This window comes from Rhinopithecus bieti, unplaced genomic scaffold, assembly GCF_001698545.2.
Source record: "Rhinopithecus bieti isolate Rb0 unplaced genomic scaffold, ASM169854v2 scaffold_26226, whole genome shotgun sequence".
In the NCBI taxonomy this organism is placed as follows: domain Eukaryota; kingdom Metazoa; phylum Chordata; class Mammalia; order Primates; family Cercopithecidae; genus Rhinopithecus; species Rhinopithecus bieti.
The window spans coordinates 404987-424036 of record NW_016811902.1 but is presented as its reverse complement, the minus strand read 5'-3'; the positions used below and the strand labels follow the sequence as shown (position 1 = coordinate 424036).

General features: G+C 39.6%; 1 protein-coding gene across 1 annotated transcript in view; it reads right to left on the bottom strand.

Annotated features, from left to right (window-relative positions):
• RHOJ (ras homolog family member J) overlaps window positions 1-11993 on the bottom strand; it is a 105236-nt gene extending 93243 nt beyond the window's left edge. The window contains exon 1 of the mRNA XM_017895360.1: window positions 11256-11993. Within this exon, the coding sequence (XP_017750849.1) occupies window positions 11256-11433 (178 nt within the window). The 5' untranslated portion in view covers window positions 11434-11993. The remainder of the gene's footprint in view (window positions 1-11255) is intronic.
• Between the last annotated feature and the right edge of the window lie 7057 nt (window positions 11994-19050).

Below are 19050 nucleotides of genomic sequence, written 5' to 3'. Positions count from 1 at the left end.
GGAGTGGGGAGGGATAGCATTAGGAGATATACCTAATGTAAATGATGAGTTAATGGGTGCAGCACACCAACATGGCACATGCATACATATGTAGCAAACCTGCACGTTGTGCACATGTACCCTAGAACTTCAAGTATAATAATAAAAATAAATAAATAAATAAAAAGAAATTCATATTCACAGCTCTGTCTCTAAATGGGTCTGGTGTAGAAGCCCTTATATGGACCCAAGAATCTGCATTTTTAACAAGTAAGCTTTTCTTATGACCAGGCAAGTTTGGGAAATATAGGTGTGTCATATGTAGTACAATAAATAGGAAGTTAAATATGGTGCTAAGGCAGTTGATATGTTTATTTGTACCTATTGTATTTGGTATAAGCGATTTCAACTTAATGACTGTGGTGAAGATGACTAAGTGTCTATTACAGTCTGTTTGTCCCTTCTTTGGGCACATAGCTCACCTTCCTTGTGATTATGTGTGGCCTACAGTTTAAGTTCTCTCCATTGAAATGTGAACAGAAGTGATACATGCCACCTGTGAGCCTGGCCCATACCACCACTCCCTAACCTTACTCCTCCATAGTCTGTCATCTTCCAGTGTCTAGATACAGTGCACCACAAAGCCCTAGATGATGGCAGAGTAACAAGATGGAAAAAAAGAGATCCCTGAATGACCACATGAAACAGAACTATCTTACCAACCCGAAGACCTGCCAAGGTCTCTTATATGACCAAAAGCAGGATTCTACCCAGCAATCCTATTACTGGGTATATATCCAAAAGAAAATAAATCATTATGCCAAAAAGACACATGAACTTACACATTCATTGCAGCATTATTCACAATGGCAAAGACATGGAATCAACATAGGTGCCCATCAGTGGTGGATTGGATAAAGAAAATGTGGTACATATACAACTGGAATCCTACGTAGCCATAAAAAAGAATGAAATCATGTCTTTTGCAGCAACATGGATGTAGCTGGAGGCCATTATCCTAAGCAAAGCAACATAGAAACAGAAAACCAAATACTACATGTTCTCACTTGTAAGTGGGAGGTAAACACTAGGTACACATGAACAGGAAGATGGCAACAATAGACACTGGGTACCACTGGTGGGGGAGGGAAGGAAGAGGGCAAGGTTTGAAAAACTAACTATTGGGTATCGTGCTCACCACCTGGGTGATGAAAGCATTCATATCATAAACGTCAGCATCATGCAATATACCCAGCCAGCAAACCTGCACATGTACCCTCTAAATCTAACATACATGTTGCAATTATGTAAGAAAATAGGATTGTAATAGTTTGAACCCTTATATATTTTGGCCTATTTGTTACAGCATCTTAGCTTACCTAGTAGTGTGGTGCCATCATTACAAAAACCTAAAAATACATGTGGTGTTGGCTTTGCTGTTAGGTGGCAGATGGTGACAAAACAGAGCAGGTTGGAAAGATGATCTATGTTATACTGTAGCAAAACATTTTGTAAAACTATTGTCTGTGAAACCTGGAAGGTAAAGCTACTCCCTACTGAGTCCACAGCACTCTATGAAGAGACGGGAAAATGACAGAATGTTAGTATGTATTGTTACTTTACGTATTTAGCAAGGTGTTATAAGAAAGGGAAGAGATGAATTGGTTGTTTTTAAAGCTGAGATTGATAGAATACAGATCTTCATGGTTTCACAGAGTTAGAAAACGATTGTTTCTGGATTCCATTAATAGATGATACTATCAGGATTGTCATCAGAATTCTATTATTACAATGTGTCTCCCATTCTTCCCATTCTGAAAGGGAGTTTGTTTTGATTATCCCATTCCTGTTCTACCGTTGCACGGGGGCAAATGGTGTATGTGGGTAGATAATTTGTCTTTTATTGGATCATAAGAAGTCACCTTTAGATCAAATGAAAAGAATCATGCATCACTTAACAGATACTGGTCTTTGACACAGTTGCAGTGCCAGAATGCAACTCTAGGTGGTCCCTCCGGGGAAAAGGGTGAGTTTGTTTTACATGTGGGAAAAAATGTGCAGGGATATTTGGTGGCCACAGAGTGTGATGCAGGCAGAGATTGCTAGTTTCCATTAAAATCCATTCTTCCCTCTTTTGGGCACATAGGCAGGCTTTCCCCCCAACTGCCTTTACAGTGAGGTGTGGCCTTGTGACTAAATAAACTCCTATGCAGTGTGATTGAAAATGATGTTTGTCACTTCCAGGCCTGGCCTATAAAACTTTCCATTCAAGTTTCTCCATGCTCTTTCTCGTTAGGCTGGGTGGACGCAGATAACTGAAATCCTAGAGGATGTCAGAGTTACCAGATGTGAGAAGCCTGAGACCTTAAATGTCCATATGGAAGAAAGCAGCCCTACTGACTTGAATACCTGCTTAAGAGCATCACATGAGCAAGGAATACTTTGCCATTGAGTTAATCCCTTACATGTTTGGGTTTACTTGTTAATGGCAGGTCCTAACTAACAGTGGCTCTTTTATTGTTATTACCTATACACTGCTTATATTGTTTACTATTCCATGGCCTCCACTTAACCCCATTACAAGCAATTTAACCTTGAGGGAAATAGAGTAATATCTTTGTGCTGGGAGTTGTTCATCAGCTAAGTTGAGAAAATAATAGCATCTTATGATAAAGGAGGGTTGGCTATTTGGTACAAGGTACAAAAATATAGTTAGATGGAATAAAATCTAGTATTCAGTAGCACAACAGGGTGACTATAGTTAACAATAGTTTATTATATATTTCAAAATAGCTAGAAGAGTAGGTTTAGAATGTAATGAACAAAGTAATGATAGACGTTTGAGGTTATGGATATACCAGTTACCTAGATTTGATTATTACCCATTATATGCCTGTATCAAAACATCACATATACTCCATAAGTGAATATGAACAACTATTAATGTATCCATATTTTTTTTGTCTTAGAGATGAAGTCTTACTCTGTTGCTCAGGTTGGAGTGCAGTGGCACAATTACGGCTCACTGTAACTTTGAGCTTCTAGGCTCAAGGGATCCTTGTGCGTTGGCTTTCCAAAGCACTGGGATTACAGATATGAGCCACAACACCTGGCCTGTATCCATAAAAATTTAAAAAATGAAAAGTGAAAAAAATAGCATCTTATAGGATCATTGTGAGGAGGCAATGAATTGATGTATAAAAATACTTTAAATATGCCTGACTCATAGCAAGAACTATATAGGTGTATAGCTATTGTTATTGTAGTTAACATATATTCTAGTGGTGTCCTAGTGTCATAATTAATACCACCATACTGTTTGTAGGATCACACACACGTGGCCACAGTGAAATTCATGCTGAGGCTGGGAGTGAAGAACACCATAGGTGAAAGCTGTACCATGAACCAAGACACAGTGCTAAGTGAATACACATGAATCAAGTCCTTTTGTTGTGTGAAAACTGGACACCTCCAAAATGTTTAGGGACTTTGGAGCATTCAGGAACAACGCCAGGCCACTCTGTGACTCAGAGCTGGCCCGTATTGAATTTATGATGGGATTGATCCTGACTGTGGTATCTCCAGAACATTAACTGTTTGGATTCTGCCAACTAACCCAAGATATGTCATTTTTATTTGCGGGGAAGTAAACCTTCAGCCAAATCAGAACCTGTGTTACACAGATGGTAGGTCCTCCATAGATCCTTGTGGTTTTTGTGCTCAGGGTTAATGAGGGAGACAGTTTCTGCTGCATTTTCTTACCTGTCCTTTCCTGAGCCACCTTATGTTTGTGTCCACCTCCATGCTGACGCAGAACAGGGCCACTCTATCCAAAAACACAGACATCCTATGTACGGAGTCATTTGAGCCAAATTTGTTATTTGTCCCACAAGAAGGAGAAGGGATGGAAAAGTTTGAAAAAAGCTAGTCTAGGAATAAAATACTGTTTACCTGAAGCTCAACTTCAGTGGGCAAATAGGTAGTACAATTTATGAAGAATTTCTGGACCTGGATGGTGCAGGGTGCAGAGCTATGTGGAATTAAAAGTCTTGCAAAGTCTTGCTCAGAGGGAGCCTGTCCAATGAGGCCTGAATTGGTCACAGTCCTTGGTTTGTTGCCAGCTGAAGCTGGAATGCAAGAGGGTCATAGGGGCAGATGCAGCTTCTACCCCTGGGAGCATGACTTTTCTCATGCTCCTTTGGTCACAGATACTTTTCTTTGTCCCTCTTCTATTTTTTCTTCTTTCTTACTCCTAAGAGAAGCAGCTCACAATTTACCACTTCTGCAGTACATTTCAGCTTTCTGAGTGCAATTTCCATCCCTGAAGCCTCTGAGGGAGCTTGCTCTTATTAAGTATCACAGGCCGGGCGCGGTGGCTCAAGCCTGTAATCCCAGCACTTTGGGAGGCCGAGACGGGTGGATCATGAGGTCAGGAGATCGAGACCATCCTGGCTAACACGGTGAAACCCCGTCTCTACTAAAAAAATACAAAAAAACTAGCCGGGCGATGTGGCAGGCGCCTGTAGTCCCAGTTACTCGGGAGGCTGAGGCAGGAGAATGGCGTAAACCCGGGAGGCGGAGCTTGCAGTGAGCTGAGATCCCGCCACTGCACTCCAGCCCGGGAGACAGAGCGAGACTCCGTTTCAAAAAAAAAAAAAAAAAAAAGTATCACAGTGTGCACTGTGGAGGAATGTGTGCACCTGATTCCTGTCACTGTATCTTTAGTGTGGCCTTCTAGAATCTAGAAAGATCATCAGCTACACATCACACTACCTCAAAAAGAAACATCAGGGGACTAGATACCTATGAGATTTTCGGTTTTTGAGTATCATTTCATTTAGAAGGAACAGAGTGAGTGATTCACCTGGCCCATTCTTGTCTCCTCTTTCACAAACTTCTTTTATATTTGTGTTTAAGAACCTGGTGATTTATTTTATAGTCTCATGCAAATTGCTTTAGCTTTCCTTGTGGCTTACAAAAAAAGAATCTCATCCATTCTTCAGAGACTCTCAGGTGTCTTCAGAAAGAGCAAAAGAGAAACTTCTGAATAAATTTTCCCAAATGAGCAGAACTATGTCACAACCCTTTATAAACCCGGGACTTTATTGTTATTCACTGTTTATTATGATTATGTTATTTTTTCCCCCCGTGGTTTGGACTTGTTTCCCACCCCCTGCTCTGGCCATTAAGGTTGTGACTGTCTACCTTGGGTTGCTCACCATTTAACTAAGTGGAAAAGTTAGAACTGACTTTCAGCTTTCTGTAAAACAACTTCCTTTTACATCTCAATCAGCTGATAGAATAACTGGATTTCTCTCCTTTCCATGAATTGTGTTAATTTCCTGCATAGGCAGCCTGGGTTTGCAAATAGTGGCTTCATGTGGTATTCCAAATTCGATGGCTTTCAACAAACAAGCTCTGGAAGGGTGGGTGATAGAAGAAAGATTCACAGACAAAATAATACAGAGGATGATGGAAATGGTGAACATCATAAAGATGTTTCAGCTGGAATGAGCTTATTTTACACACCTATGTACCTGGGCATAAAAACCATGTACAAATCTAACTCAACATACAATCTAAATTCAAAATGGAGCTCTTATCCTTATGCTATATGTCACTTGAAACATTAATCGGTAAGAATATTTTACCAGTGAAGGGTCTGCTACAAAACTCAAAACTAAAGATAGGATGTGGGAAGAAATGCACTTCTTCCATGGTAAGCTTTGAAAGCTCTCAAGGTTGTTAGGACACATTGAGTCATCCCTGGAAGGGAGTAAGGAGCAGAGCCCAGGGCTGTTTCTTAGACACACTTGTAATAAACAAGAGTGACTTTTCCCACCTTCATCCCACTGCTCCTACCCTTTAGACCTAGCCGTCAGCCAAACTTAGGGTTACTCTGAAATATGCTCTGTATATTAGAACTAGAAGAGTTTGAGTGAGGCACCCAAAATGTATGTCAGCTTTTGAATATAATGTAAATGAAGGAATCCCAAGTTCTATTTACACATTATATAGTTACACTATTCAATAGATGTGACACTGGCCACTTAGGTCAAGAAAACTCAATACTGGCTGGGCGTGGTGGCTCATGCCTCTAATCCCAGCACTTTGGGAGGCTGAGATGGGTGGATCACGAGGTCAAGACATCAAGACCATCCTGGCCAACATGGTGAAACCCCGTCTCTACTAAAAATAGAAAAAAAATAGCTGGGCGTGGTGGCACGTGCCTGTAGTCCCAGCTGCTTGGAAGGCTAAGGCAGAAGAATTGCTTGAACCTGGGAGGCAGAGGTTACAGTGAGCCAAGATCGTGCCACTGCACTCCAGCCTGGTGATAGAGTGAGACTCTGTCTCAAAAAAAAAAAAAAAAAAAAAAAAAAAAAAAAAAAAAGAAAATTCAATGTTATATTACAATTACAATGGGGATAAAATGATTATTTAAAATATGAACAAAATAGTTCAGAAATATAATAAATGTAATAAACATTTTTGTATGTTCATTCCTAAAGAGATATCTATTGGACAAGCAATTTGTTCATTTATTCATCAAAGTTTTAATGGACCAGAAACTAAGTGTTGGAAGGACTAAGACTGTGAAGACATAGTAATTCATTTATTCAGTTGAGAATAATCTGAGAGTTGAGAGTCTGTTGAGAGTCTATAATATGTGGGACTTTGTTTTTTGAAGCTGGAGATAGCAAATACATATATAATATCAGGTAGTATTAACTATTATAATGAAAGCTGTGACAAGATAGGTTAAAGAGAGAAAGAGAGTGTGTGTGTAGTGTGAGTGTGTGCATGCACACATGCATTAAATAATGTGGTCAGTTGGAGCTATGGGAGATCTAGTGGAATAGTATGAGGCTGGGGAAAAAGCAAGTAGAAACTCTTCAAGGGAAGGAGTTTGGTGTGCTTGAGGAATAGCAAGATGGTGAGTGTGGCTACAGCAAAAACACTGATGAGGAGAGTGTTAAGAGATGAGATTGGAGAGATAACAGGGACTGAGTCATGGAGTGCATCATATACAAGATAATACAGGGTTAGGTCTGAGTGTTAAGGGAAGTGGTTGGAGAAGTTGGGGTTTTAGACAGTCCCTCTGCCAGCTATGTGGAGAAATGATGATGGGGGCAAGATTGGAAGTAGGGAATTGGGAATTGATTATAGTAGTTTGGATGAGAGATGATGGTGGCTTGAAAAAGAGTGAAGGCAATGAAGATGGTGATAAGTGATCAGGTTTGGGATGTATTTTGAATGTTGAGCTGATCGGTAGGAGGAAGGGATGATAACTATTGGTTTGAATAGAAAGGGAGGGGAATGTTGTCAAAGGACGAAAGGAGTCAATACCAAAGCTTTTGTTTTCAGAAACTGGGTGGATAATAGTGGTCATGTACTTACATGGGGAAGCCTAGGGGAAAAGTAGATTGGGGAAGTTAAACAATTTGGTTTGGACAGGTTAAGAATGAGATGCCTATTAGATATTCAAACAGTTGGATATATGAATCTGAGTCTCAAGGGGTTTTGGTGGTAGAGCTACAAGTTTTGGGGTTGTCAGGATATGAATGATGTTTAAAGTTACAAAACTAGATACAATCAAGCGTACCCTAAGTGTAAATGAAGAAGAGGACCCAGGGACTGAACACTGGGGTTTCAGTGTTTCCCAACATTTGGTGGTTGGGAAGAGAGAGGAGAGGTGGCATTGGAGATGGAGAAAGATTTGCTGGTGAGTGGAAACAAAACCAGGAGAATGTGGCATCCCAGAAACCAAGCCAAGAAAATGCTTTAGGAAGGGGGGGTAATGAACCATAAAAAAAGCTTCCAAGAGATCAAGAGGAGGACCTAGAACTGACGGTTGGATTTCACAGGACGTGAAAGACACAGCTCCTTTCCCTTAAGGAATTTCCAGCACAGCAGAGATGGGAAAATAAGGAAGCATATAAATTGCTATACAGTAGTGGAAGATCCTAGAGATGTAAACAAATTTGTGAAATTGGGATTGAAGATGGAACAGGGAATTATTCTTGGGGAGTCAAGGAAAGCTACATGGAGCAGATGTGCTTTTGGATTTTGGTAGGTAGGAGGTAGGGATACATCAGAATTCATAGAACTTTAAAAATTGTTTTTTGTAGCTGGTTGTTGATTTTCCTGTAAAATAAACTCATTCAAAACAATTTTGCATATTTTTACTCATGCAAAACTGATATATTTCCCCTCCTAATTTAATATCCCACTACTATTACTTCATATAGACACATTTGTTAATTATCAGTAAACATGGTAACCATTTTATAAAGAAAATACATACAATCCATCCTACCTTAGTCTTCTAAAGGATACTCTTGTAATTATATTTTTCCTCCTTGTAGTCTTTATCTTTTAATTACATTTTCATTCCTTTTCCTGGCTGTATGCAAGTATCAAGCCCATATTCTTAATAGCTACCGTGTACCTAACTCTTATCACACAGGAGGCACTGTTCTAAGAACTTCACATATATTAATCATTTTGTTCTCACACACAATTCTAATACCTTCATTGTCCCTGTTTCTCATTTGTGATAACCGAGGCACAGAGAGGTTAAGTAACTTGCTCAAGGCCACAGAGTAAATGACAGAGCCAGTATTAGAACTGGGCTGCCTGACTTCAGAGATCACCATCTTGCACAGTAGGTTGTATTTCCATCCTTACTATTTTATCCCTACTTTTCTGGGTTGGGCAGTTACTAGTAAAATGTCTACTAGTAAAAATGGATAGGCTGTCTATGACTTGAACTATAACTTCTAAAGTCTCAGCACTCAACTGCAGGTTGTCATTTTAGAGTAGGCCAGTAGGACCCAGGAACTAGACACTGGATCCAAATGGAGAAGAGGGCATTTAGTTCTTTTACAATTGATTGTAGATGCTCATGTGTCTGCTTAAGGATTTATGTTCAACCAGATCATATATCAGGACAGTGGTGGTAAAAGGAACTCAAGTCTTTGTGGTGGAGAAGATCCTTCTGCTTATAGAAATGACCACTTCTGGTTTGGTGCGGTGGCTCACGCCTGTAATCCCAGCACGTTAGGAGACTGAGGCAGGCGGAACACGAGATCAGGAGTTTGAGACCAGCCTGGTTAGCATGGTGAAACCCCGTCTCTACTAAAAATACAAAAATTAGCCAGGCATGGTGGCACGTGCCTGCAATCCCAGTTACTCGGGAGGCTGAGGCAGGAGAATCGTTTGAACCTGGAAGGTGGAAGTTGCAGTGAGCCAAGTCACGTCACTGCACTCCAGCCTGGGTGACAGAGCAAGACTCTGTCTCAATAAAAAAAAAAAAAGACCACTTCATTACAGTCCTAGATGTATGTGGCTCATGTCTTCATTCTCTTTTTAACCTTACTGAAAGCACATGAGATGATTATATACTTAAGGAGGTACAAAGTGTACATCAAAGTAACCATGTTTAGGAATGTTTACTATGTGCAAAATATTGCTCTGAGTATAGTGGCTGTGATTTCTTGGGAGCCAAAATAATAGACTAGCCAAAATCTTTAAGATGCTTTAATGCTTAACAATAGTAAGTATATACATAATTAAAATATAAAATTATTGGAGCCTAGTGGAATCTAGCTGTGGTTCAGCCTTTGATTTCTCGTGTGGTTTTTTTTATAGGCTGACTTGATTCTCCTTTTTCCTGATACCATACTGTAACTGGCTCCCTGAATACGTGGGGGTTTGGATACATAATTTTCATAAGCATTTGAAACCTCTCCCTTTAGATCTTGAGTTCCATCTTTGATTTAAAAGTTTTTGAAATAAGGTAGCTACTGTCCCTTTTTTGGCAGAAAGAAGGTGTAGAATAAATAACTTTTGCTAAGATGCTTTCAGGACAAGAATCTGAGGAACTTTCTCAAGACACAGACCCTCAAATTTTATAATTAGTTTTTTTCTCAAGATGAAAGTCAACCTGTTCTTCTCTTTATTCTGTTCTCATTAAAATGTTCTTCTCTCGGCAGAGTCATTATATTTTCAGAAAGGCTTAAGTGAGCCAGCATTAAAATTTGCTCTTAATTTCTACAAATATAGAAAAACCTGCTGGGAAATGGATACTGTATTCACTGTGGTTCTCTCCCTGTCTGCTGTGTAATATTTTCATACATCATGTAAGTGTAGGGGGAAGCAGTGACTTAGGTGATGGCTTAGTTCTGGAAAAGAAGCTACTTTCTATAGAAGGAGGATTTCAAATGGCCACATTGCCAAGCAGACACTCACGCTGGTTTCCTGTGGGCCATTTCCCCTTTGGTGAACCTGACCCAAAGCCAAAATGAAGGAGGAGAAATTTTCCATTCACAAGGTCTCAGATCTCTGATAAAGATCATTATGATAAAAAAGTTATAAAATGTAAGCTACTATAAGCTTGAAGAATTTCATTAACTTGCTCTTGATAAACTTAATAAAATTTGTTTTGGAAATTAAGAGAAGAAGAATCAAAATGGGAAAATTTAGGTAATGCTATCACCCAGACAAGTACACCTACAAACTTTAGAACACTCAAAAAATAAAAAGTCCCCTGCAAGTTGTGACTACAGTGTCTTAACTGCCATGCTTTAAAATATTTAATATGCATTTTGTCCTTTCAGGACATACTTTAAAATAATTCAGATTTTATTTGTATTTTTACTTTTAAAACATGTTAATTAAACATTTTCTTTTAAGATACAGATAGCCTAATACATATTTAAAACCTTTTAAAAGCTCTCCCCCAATCGACAACCCCAGGAAAATAAAACTATAGTATTACAGCACCAACTGTTTTAGAAAAAATGAATGTTTTCTTAATCTTAGCATTTTCATTTGTAAATGGCATGAGGTGAATACGCAAAGAGCGGCAAGAACAATCCTTTCACCATTTGTGTGTCTAGTGGTGGTTCTTTTTTTGGCAGAAAAGAATTGTGATGCAATTACACTGCATTTAAAAATGTTCACAGTAAAACTTTAATGAATCTTGAGGCAAATGTTGAGTCAAACCTCTGTCCCCCAAATCTAGAGGGCAGGTCAGAATATTTTCCTGGCGTTACGCATTCGCTTTAAGGGAGAAAAAGTGTTACCATACAAATTGATGCACAAATTGTTCTACCAACACTCAAGTCCTGAGTTGTACACTACGCTAAGCTCCTTGGTTACTGCCAGGCCCGCACCCAATACTGACATTAGAAATGAACCAGGCCCCTCTGAACTTAAGGTATCGCCTCCTGCATCGTTTATCTGGATGCAGAGAGTTTCCCACTTTTTCTTACCTGCATAGTGGTCAAACACAGTGGGCACGTATTCCTCTGGGAAGGCATCGTTGGCGTAGCTCATCAGCAGGCAGGTTTTCCCCACGGCACCGTCCCCCACCACTACACACTTCAACATCTTCTTCTCGTCGTTGCCCCTGCAGCCGCAGCTGCCGTCAGTTCCCTCTTTGCAGTTCATTCTTGCGGCTCCAGCTGCTGGGGACTCCTGCTGCTGTTGCTTCTCCTGCTTCTTCCAAAGCACATGAAGTGGCGGAAAGCCAGTGCCAGGCTTGAATTTACTCTGTCTGACTTTGGGTACCTTGGATCATACAGACATGTCCGAGGCTGGGATATGCCCTGTTGCTTACCATGCTGGTAAAGAAAGGTAGCACACACTTGGGGGAGTTCTGAAAAGGGTCTGCCCCTTTCCGTTCTCAGTGTGAGTTAAGAAACCCTTATTTTCACAGAATTCGAGGGGCTTCCTCACAGCCTAGAAATTTCAGCAGCCTGAGGGTTTTACTCTGCTCTCCCTGTCTCCAGCCTGGCAAAAGACACGGTGGAATTTTGCTAAATCTTTCTCATTTTCCAAGTCACATCTAACATGGAGGAAAGCTGGGCTTTTTAATGGAGTTTTTTCCCCTTGCTTCCTCCAGCTTGCCGAGTGTCAGGAAATCATGGGTTTCCTGCTGCATTCCATATTAGGATCAGTGGGCTGAGGAAGGCTGCAACAATGGGAGCTCTGTGTGTGTGTGTGTTTGTACTTCTGGGGAACGATGCCAGGACATGGAGTGGGAAAACACTAGGGGTCCCACTGCAGACTCAAGCTGTCAGACTTCCTGTTTCATCCGCTGCTTGTGAGGCTGTTCGCTGTATGGCTGGCTGGGAAGAAGTTGACTAGAGGATGGAAACCGGGGATTACTGCCTGCCACAGAAACGGGGAATGGTTAGAATGAGCAGAGAGAACCACAGCAGCAGTCCTAGGATAACATATGACATCACTCTTCACTGAGTCACTAGTTAAAAGCTCTTCAAACTAAAAACGAGCAGTTCTTTACTTACTTAAATGAGAAACTTTAAGCGATTCTTCCCAGAAATAAAGAAGAAAACCTTCTAGAGTCACATCATTTCAAAGAGAAAAATTTTTGTAAGTTGTAGGTATAACATGCATGATCAGGTTTATAAACTGCCACATGTCTGGAATATGTATTCCAGACACAAACTTATTTTTATGATGGTAGCACATAAGAAATCAATCACATGTGGGATGTTTGCATTCTCTTATTAGTGGATGAACACACATGTGCTTGGCTCATACATAACACCCTTGGACATGAGAGGGTATAGGATGGCTTTTTGGTTTGTTTAAGGCCCTCGATGCTGTTTTTACTTGGATGTTTTGCTTTTTGATTTAGTCTTCTCCCCTTGGGTCAGACTGGTCCTCTTCAATTACAAAGGAGCCATGGGCAGCTAATTTATTTGTCTGTTCTGTCGCTCAAAATGAAGCCCCTTTGAAGCTCTGTATTTGATTAATGTGCTTGGTCTTAGAAAAGAAGTGGAACTCTGCAAATGATTTTTGACAAATGGATCAAAATGAGGGAACTCTGGTTTTTTCACTTTCAGTTTTTGAACATTGATTTTGAAGAATTCAGATTATCCAATTGTTTGAGAAGTTTTTTGTCTTTTTTTTTTTTTTTGGTGAGGGGTGAGATGGGAGAAAAGTCTGTTATAGATATACCCACATATCATCTATATGCTGCCGTATAGTAGGTATAGTCTCAAGTTTCTTCTGTTTTGGATTATAGTAACATTTATCATAGTGCTTAGTGTCCAAGCCTTTCTTTCCTATAAACGGATGGTGTTTCAATCAGGTTATGGTGTATCAGTCAGGTTATGTTGCAGTAACAAACAATCCCTGAAGCTAAATGAGTTAACATATATGTATTTATTGCTCACATTGTGTCTCTATTGTATATTGTTATCATCTTTATTCAGGGATCTAGGCCGATAGAGCAGTCATATTGAGAATATTGATGATCATCATGGCAGAGGAAGAAATGAATATGACAAAGAGGTACTACCCCCATGATAAATTGAATATTTATGGAGAAAAAATTTTGAGACATCTCGTTGACTCTTAAGGCTTCCTCCTGGAAGTGACACTTGTGCTCATATTTGTTGATCAAAGCCAATTACATGCCTATGCTGGCCTCAACAGGAGGGTCAGAAGCATAATCCTACCATGTATCAGAAAGGAGAGGACCAAATATTGGTGAACAGCCTGTGTGGCAACCACAGATCATTTAGGTGAGGTTTTATTTGCAATATGGAAGTTGAATTGTTTATGTTTAGTGCCATTCTGAAGTATTTGAAGACACCTATGACTTAATTTGATTTATATAATTTTATTCTCATTTAGCCTACTTGGAACACCTAGAATAAGTGATAACAAAATTAGAATGTGAAAATTTGTGTTTTTTTTCTAGAAAAGAGGCTTGAGTCTGAAGGTGGCAGCCTAACAAATCTGTGCAGATGAAAGAGTGATTGGCAGTGACAAGACTTCATCCTGAAGATGAGCACAATCACTTTGAGCACAATGAGCACAATGATGATACGTATTTGGCAGGACTTTGAGAAGGTTCTTCTTTTGACTTTGTCCCTGAGATTGGGCAGTGAATGTGGCACGGTATTCCATTCATGGAGTTATAAAACATGCCCATCCACCCTGGTCAACTAAAAGCTTTTATCCCAACACTACAAACATGCCCCAACTCAGTGAGTGCTTGGCCTAGGAAAAACTGCGAAATTGGATTGAGGTGAAATTTTGCTATATCTATGTATAGCCTAAATCTTATGCCATCAGACACAGACATTTAAGTCCATTGTGATTTCTATGTGAGCTGTGAATTGAGATATCTGGGAGACTTGAAGTATTTACTTATAGATCCTTTACCTCTAACTCAAAGGATTGGTACATCAGCCAGATTGGATTACATGCAAAGATGGGTTATGACCATTAAGAATGTTGGCTATATTTCTCAAAACAAACATGGTTTATCACTGTTTACTCTCCCTGCACCAAATTGAATATTTATGGAGAAAAGATTTTGAGACATCCTATTAAAAGTAGCAAAAAGTTAAAATTCTTAACATCTCAGCCTGCTGATTATGTGGATCATGTTGTTCATGTGAGACTAAATCTTTTTAAATTTTAAAAAATGGAACCAAACCAGAATAACAGAATCTTAAAATAAAAAAGTAAAGACAACTCATCGTCATTTTTATAGGTCCATGAGTCCACAGAACTCTGATTGCTTGCCCGGGTAGCATGGTCAAGAATGTCCTTCAATTCCAAAGGTTGACAGGTATGCATTTAGAAGTGGCATGAAGACCATTTGCTAAAATACTCTTTGCCAGATGCCTGTGCTTTTGGATCTTGGGCCATGAAAATGATTGAGTGGTGGTTATGTAGCCATTAATTATTTGGTTTACCTCAAGCACCAAGTTTACACAACTTACCAGAATGTGGTGAAATCTTTTTGGGTGATATTTTCTGCTTTTTCCAAGAGATCTTAATTCCTTGGCTCTTTCTTGTCCTCTGAGCTTTGGCTTCACACAAATTTCCCCAAATGCCAACAGGGCATTTTTGTGTAAAATTCTGACTCTTCTTACTGCTTTCAGTTTTATTATGACTTTAATAAGAGAGCCAAGTCTTCACTCCCCACCTTTTTTTTTTTGTGCTTGAAGCTAGAAGTTACATAGGGAAGTAATGCAATGAGATCAGATACTCTGATTCTGGATTAGCCTCTATGGAGGATATTGTTTTGACTCCAGTCTTAGGAACATGAGATGTGCTGTGATTCTGATAATTCCAGGATGCCCAGCCTCGTCATGAATTTCCACTCCAGAGAAAGCCCTTTCTGGGGCTAATGTGAGAGTCCGGCCTTTACTGGTAATTGTTATGAATCAGGAGGGGTTATGTAGTTTTAGGGGTCCTGACCTAAATCTCCCACTGACCTAAACCTCAACATCAGTAGGGGCACTGCTAAAACTGAACAGGCCATCCTAGGACTGGTCTGGACTGGAACCACCCCTCCCCAAGGGAAGTGAGTCATTGCTGTCAGGGATGCCCATGTATCTGCATTTTTCTTCTGTGAGGCCACCTGCACCCAGCCTCTGGCTATTGTCCATGTCATATCATGCCATATATCACACATCACATCACATCAGCTACATTTTCTTGGACAAGATCTTTTTATAATTCCAGAAATGACTTTCTTTTTCTTATTTGGAAGACTTCTGTTTTTTTCCCCAAATCTCTTAATTCTGAGAGGTGTAGGTGACTTGCAAGCCACAGGCAGATGGGCCATCTTTTTCCTTCCTAGGAAAGAAGAGGCTGATTTGGCCACTAATGGTAAAGGTGTATGTGTGTGTTTCTTCTGCATTTCATTGTTACGTCCCTTAACTCTGAATACAAAGCCCTGTCTCTGAGGAAGAGAGTCCTGTGGTTTATCTGACTTTTTTTGTCTCTTTCTATGGGAATCAGGAAATTAGAGACTTTTAAGTTCCCTTAATGCAGAAAATCTGAAGCTAGGTAACAGTTTAGAAATAACTTTCCCATTGATTCCTGATCTTCCGATTGGAGGGGTATGCTTTAGAAGGGAGAAAAGTTTGGTGTTGAGGTAGTCTGGGTTGTTCCTCCACCAAGGCCACAGAGCAGGGAATAGCTTGCAGAAATAGCCATCTTAAAGTCAAACAAAGATCTTTGGTAGTGACTTCCTCTACTTAGTGATACGGGTCCAAAAAGGCTAAAGTCATTGGGTTGGTCATCGTCTGGGTGGGCAAGCATCATGTCTCTGCCACAGGCTGAACTTCCGTGGATTGGAAGTCACAACCTTTTGTCCTTTTTTGTATGACGGATCTCTTGGGAGAGTAAGAAAGATTGGTGGAAATTTTCCACTTCTGCTAGGAAAACAACTAAAAACTTGCCTTCTACTTACAATGCTCTGGTAGCATCAATGTCATTAAAAATTAATATATAGATGGAGGACTTGAAGGCCTCTCAACAGCAGCTGGGGGCATTGTGTTCTGCTGTATTCAAGGAGGCATTTTGGTTATTGGACTGGATTACACAAATACAAATTTCCCTGAGAGCCTGCTGGTTGCCGACCAATCCCTTGTTGGTGAAGCACGAAATGTGGAAAGAAATGTAATTCTACTCTATGGACTGAAGATGTCTGCTCAGATTTCATTAACAGCTCATTTGCTGATTACTTTGTATCTAGAAATCATCTGTATCAGGAAAAAGAGCGTCATGAAAACTACCAGGGCTTGAATGAGACCACAGCTTAAATCTCAGATTTGATAGAGACTGGGAGGAAAGATTTAGGGACCAACCCTCAATGGGATAAGTGGAAGAAACAGTCGTTGGCTGGGGAGGAGGAGGGGGTGAAAAACACCTTCAAACAAACCTATGAAAATCCCCAGGACAAAAGAAAAAAGGGAATTAAATTCTTCCATGTTTATAACCCCAGTAGCCATGGACAGAAGGTGGATGGAGCCACACATGGCCTTCAGGTTAAGTGCCCCAGAAAAGACTCCTACCTTATTAATAAGATGCAAAATTCTTGCAAGGTGTTTATTTTCCAGACACACGTTTTATGAAATCTCCTTTTATTGTTTTCCACTTCATGATTGTGCTGATTTACAAAAAGCATTGAGGCACTTCAACAAGGTGAAATAGTGGCTTTTAATTTGCTTCTACTGGTTTTGGCCATATTATATATGGAGATTATTTTGTATCTTTCCTCACTTTTCAGAAAATTTGAAAAATTATAACTGATTTCATGAAATGTGTATCTCTTTTATCTACTCTGGAAGTGGAAAGGTAACTTATTTTCACTTTAATTTTATGTGATAAAATATCATTTTTACTGACTTTCATGGGAAAATAGACAATACGGTTAAAATGATTTGGCCTTTGTAAACTTCACATATGCCCTTTGATCCAGTCTTTAGGTCACCCTTCCATATCAAGGGGAAGATGATCCTTTCTTCAAAGCTATCCATTTCCATAAAGCATTCATGGCTAATTCCAATGACAGCAAAACTCGAGTATGCCGTTTGTTTGTTATCTGGAATGAGGAGCCGTCACAGTAATATCTGCCCACTCTGTAGATATCCAAAGGCTTATTTCTGTTGTATTTTCACTTTTTAAATTATGTCTTAAGATCTTTCTAAACCTCAATTTCATTGAATCTGGAGAGGACTTCTACAATGATCAAATCTAACTTCCCAAATAATAAAGAACATTTTCTTAAAACTTGGCTTACAGGCTGTGCCCTTCTCATGAATACTATTGTTCACTGTGTAAAACAGCAACAACTATTATTTACCATTTTACTAATCAGGATGTAGATGGCTCTGTAGTGAACATTAATTGTTTTTGTCTATGATCTCTTTCCTTTTTTGGTGGTAGCACTCCAATTTCCCTTTGAGGAACCCCTCTCTTCTACCTGTAGTCCAAATTGCTCAGCAGGGGCTGGCCCCACTCTCTGATCTAGGGCTGGACATGTAATTCAGGTTTGGCAAATGGGAATTATTGCCGGAGCTTTTCCTGAAGCTCTCTGGAAAGAGCTGCTCTGTTCCCCTGGAATTCCTCTCCCTAAGGATCACATAAGCTGTTGTTGGGGCCATCTTTGCCACCAGGTAGAAAGAGATTGCCTGATGCCGATAATGACGATAATAAAAGAGTTTATATATTTGAACTCATTTTGCCCAAAACCTAGGATGTAAACATTATTCTTCTTCTCATTTTTATAATTAAAAAAACTGAAAGCAAAGTGAAGTCAATTGATAAGGTTAGTGTAAAACAGCTAACAAGTTCTGGACCCAGGATTCTAAATATGGCAACATACCGCTAGAGCTCATGCTTTTCACTGCTACACCACAGAAAAACAGCTGAAAGACAGAGAAAAAAGATACCTAATCACACAATTTGAGCCCTGGGACTTGGATTTCCCTTTCGAATGAGGCAATTCATTCCTTTTTTGATCTAAATTCATTTAGGTTAGATACTCATTACGTGCACTCGAAAGAGCCCTGACTGATACATGAACAAAAAATGGGGAAGTCCTGGGAACCGTGTTTGGTCGTGTGCTATTTGACACAATGCATATAGAGATGATTTGCTTAACAACTTGATGCTTGCTTATCAAAACTATGAAAGGCTGGAGGAATATTCTGGGCATATGTGATTATAATTTGAGTTGATTTTCTCTTTGAATCTATTGTTTGTATTTACATGATTAAGACCTGGATCCAAGTCACTTAAGTCCTCACTTGTGTAGACTTTTGAGAGATCTTTATCAAATAATGACTTTTTGTCTTTTAAATAAAAAAAAAGATACTAATCCCACAAGTCATAAAACATAGTTATGAATACATAATAGACTTAAGGAACAAAATTGGACCCCAACTAGCTTAAGCTAAAAGAGATTGTTGTAGTGCACTTGGGCTGCTATAATAGAATGTCTTAGATGGAGCAATTTACAAACAATAGAAATTTATTGCTCACCTGGACCCTGGGAAATCCAAGAACAAGATGCCAGCAGATTCAGAGTGAGGTGAACTGGGAGAGACTGGGAGGAAAGATCTGGGATAAGTGGAAGAAACAGTCGGGGCTGGGGGCTGTTATGAAAAACACCTTCAAACAAATCTATGAAAATCCCTAGGACAAAAGAAAGAAAGGAATTAAATTCTTCCATGTTTATAACCCCAGTAGCCATGGACAGAAGTAGGTGAGGGCCTGTTTTTTTTT